This window comes from Austrofundulus limnaeus, unplaced genomic scaffold, assembly GCF_001266775.1.
Source record: "Austrofundulus limnaeus strain Quisiro unplaced genomic scaffold, Austrofundulus_limnaeus-1.0 Scaffold1078, whole genome shotgun sequence".
NCBI classification, from domain to species: Eukaryota; Metazoa; Chordata; class Actinopteri; order Cyprinodontiformes; family Rivulidae; genus Austrofundulus; species Austrofundulus limnaeus.
In genome coordinates, this window is record NW_013953480.1 from 37076 (window position 1) to 39706 (window position 2631).

The following is a 2631-nucleotide window of genomic DNA, read 5'->3' on the forward strand; positions in this document are numbered from 1 at the left end:
GTGTAGATCCTCTGCTTTAAGTTTGATTGTGTTGAAAGGTTGGAAAATGTAAATAAAATAATATAAATAGAAATTTAAACTTTAAAACAGAGCAGGTAGAAGAAAACATAAAACATTTTAATTTATTACAGGTCTGTAAACTTCATGGTTACTGTGGTTATAAAACCATCAATTCTGAGTTATAAGATTAAAACTGTTGACATAAGTTATATTATTAATTATATTATTAACTATATTATTTCAGATCTAGAAGTCAGATTATTGAAAGACTCAGTTATATTAAAACTAATTATATTTACAAACTTAAACCAGGTTAATTTTAGGTTATATTGTAAAGTCAAATTATTTACGACACATTTTTTCTGTGTGAGTTTGACATGGATGTAAATAAACTTCAGCTTTTTTGTTGAAGTAATTTGTTTAAATTTAATATGTGATCAAAATAAACAAGCTCATTAATTATTAAATATTTGTTACTTTATGAAGTTCTTTGGATACTGTGTGTACAACTGAGTGTATTACTGTGTATTTCATGTGTATTACTGTGTGTATTATTGTGTTTTTCCTATGTATTCCTGTGTATTTCATGTGTATTTCTGTGAATTTCAGTGTTTTACTGTGTATTAGTGTTTTTTGTATGTATTACTGTGTATTTCATGTGTACTCCTGTGTACTGCAGCCTGATGGAAGGGGTGTGTGAAGATGATCTCTGCTGGCTGCAGCTCGATGATTTCAGGATGTTGTTGATTAAAACCATCGACCCGTCCAGGATCACACCTTACCTCCGTCAGTGCCAGGTACTCCTCCTCCTGCTTCACCTGCTATGAGCCCCTCCTCCGGCTTAACCTGCTTTAGACTCCTCCTCCTCCTCCTTCTTGTGCTTTAGGCCCCTCCTCCTTGTTCGCCTGCTTTAGGCCCCTCCTCCTTTTTCATCTGCTGTAGGCCCCTCCTCCTTCTTCACCTGCTTTAGACCCCTCCTCCTCCTCCTTCACCTGCTGTAGGCCCCTCCTCCTCCTGCTTCACCTGCTGTAGGCCCCTCCTCCTTCCTGTCAGGTGCTAACAGGTTGGGTTTTGACAGGTGATCAGCGCTGAGGATGAGGAGCAGCTCTTCAATGACCCGACACTCGTCCTCAGGAGGAGAAAAGTTGGTACGTTGCTGAGAGGATCAGAACCTGGAGTTCTGGAACCAGATCCTAAAGAACCACAGGTTCTGACCTTTTAGAGCCGGAGTCCCAACATGGTCAAGACTCAAAGTTCTAACTGGACCCAGACCCAGTTTGAACAGATTCTATTTTTGACACATTTTCTAAGATTTACGATGATTCATTGAATCATTAGAATGTGCAGCAGGATCAGCTGATTCTTTTACATAACAAATCTGAACATTTCACATGTTTCACATGTTTTACATGTTTTACATGTTTCACATGTTTCACATGTTTTACATGTTTCACACGTTTTACATGTTTCACACGTTTTACATGTTTCACATGTTTCACATGTTTCACATGTTTCACGTTTCACATGTTTTACAAGTTTTACATGTTTCACGTTTCACATGTTTTACATGTGTCACATGTTTTACATGTTTTACATGTTTTACGTTTCACATGTTTCACATGTTTCACATGCTTCACATGTTTTACATGTTTCAAATGTTTTACATGTTTCACATGTTCCACGTTTCACATGTTTTACATGTTTCACATGTTTTACATGTTTTACATGTTTCACATGTTGTTTTTCCATGTTTCACATGTTTTACATGTTTCACGTTTCACATGTTTTACATGTTTCACATGTTTTACATGTTTTATATGTTTCACATGTTTTACATGTTTCACATGTTTCACGTTTTACATGTTTCACATGTTTCACATGTTTTACATGTTTTACATGTTCCACATGTTTTACATGTTTCACATGTTTTATATGTTTCACATGTGTCAAATGTTTCACATGTTCCACATGTTTCACATGTTTTACATGTTCCACATATTTTACATGTTTCACATGTTTTATATGTTTCACATGTTTCACATATTTTACATGTTTCACATGTTCCACATGTTTCACATGTTTTACATGTTTCACATGTTTTATATGTTTCACATGTTTCACATGGTTTACTTGTTTTACATGTTTCACAAGTTTCACATGTTTTATATGTTTCACATGTTTTACCTGTTTCACATGTTCCACGTGTTTTACATGTTTCACATGTTCCAAATGTTTCACATGTTTGACATGTTTTACGTTTTACATGTTTCACATGTTTCAAATGTTTCACATGTTTGACATGTTTTACATGTTTTATATGTTTCACATGTTTCACATGTTCCACATGTTTTACATGTTTCGCAAGTTTCACATGTTTTATATGTTTCACATGTTTCACATGTTTTACCTGTTTCACATGTTCCACATGTTTTACATGTTTCACATGTTCCACATGTTTTACATGTTTCACATGTTCCAAATGTTTCACATGTTTGACATGTTTGACATGTTTTACATGTTTCACATGTTTCACATGTTCCACATGTTTTACATGTTTCACATGTTTCAAATGTTTCACATGTTTGACATGTTTTACAGCAGGTAAAATAAGTATTGAACACGTCACCATGT

The 2631-nt window shown here is 34.7% G+C and overlaps 1 protein-coding gene across 1 annotated transcript in view; it reads left to right on the forward strand.

Annotated features, from left to right (window-relative positions):
- card9 (caspase recruitment domain family, member 9) overlaps positions 1 to 2631 on the forward strand; it is an 11562-nt gene that overhangs the window by 1089 nt on the left and 7842 nt on the right. Inside the window, exons 2-3 of the mRNA XM_014030536.1 lie at positions 680 to 797; positions 1079 to 1148. Coding sequence (XP_013885990.1) covers positions 684 to 797; positions 1079 to 1148 — 184 coding nt within the window. The 5' untranslated portion in view covers positions 680 to 683. The remainder of the gene's footprint in view (positions 1 to 679; positions 798 to 1078; positions 1149 to 2631) is intronic.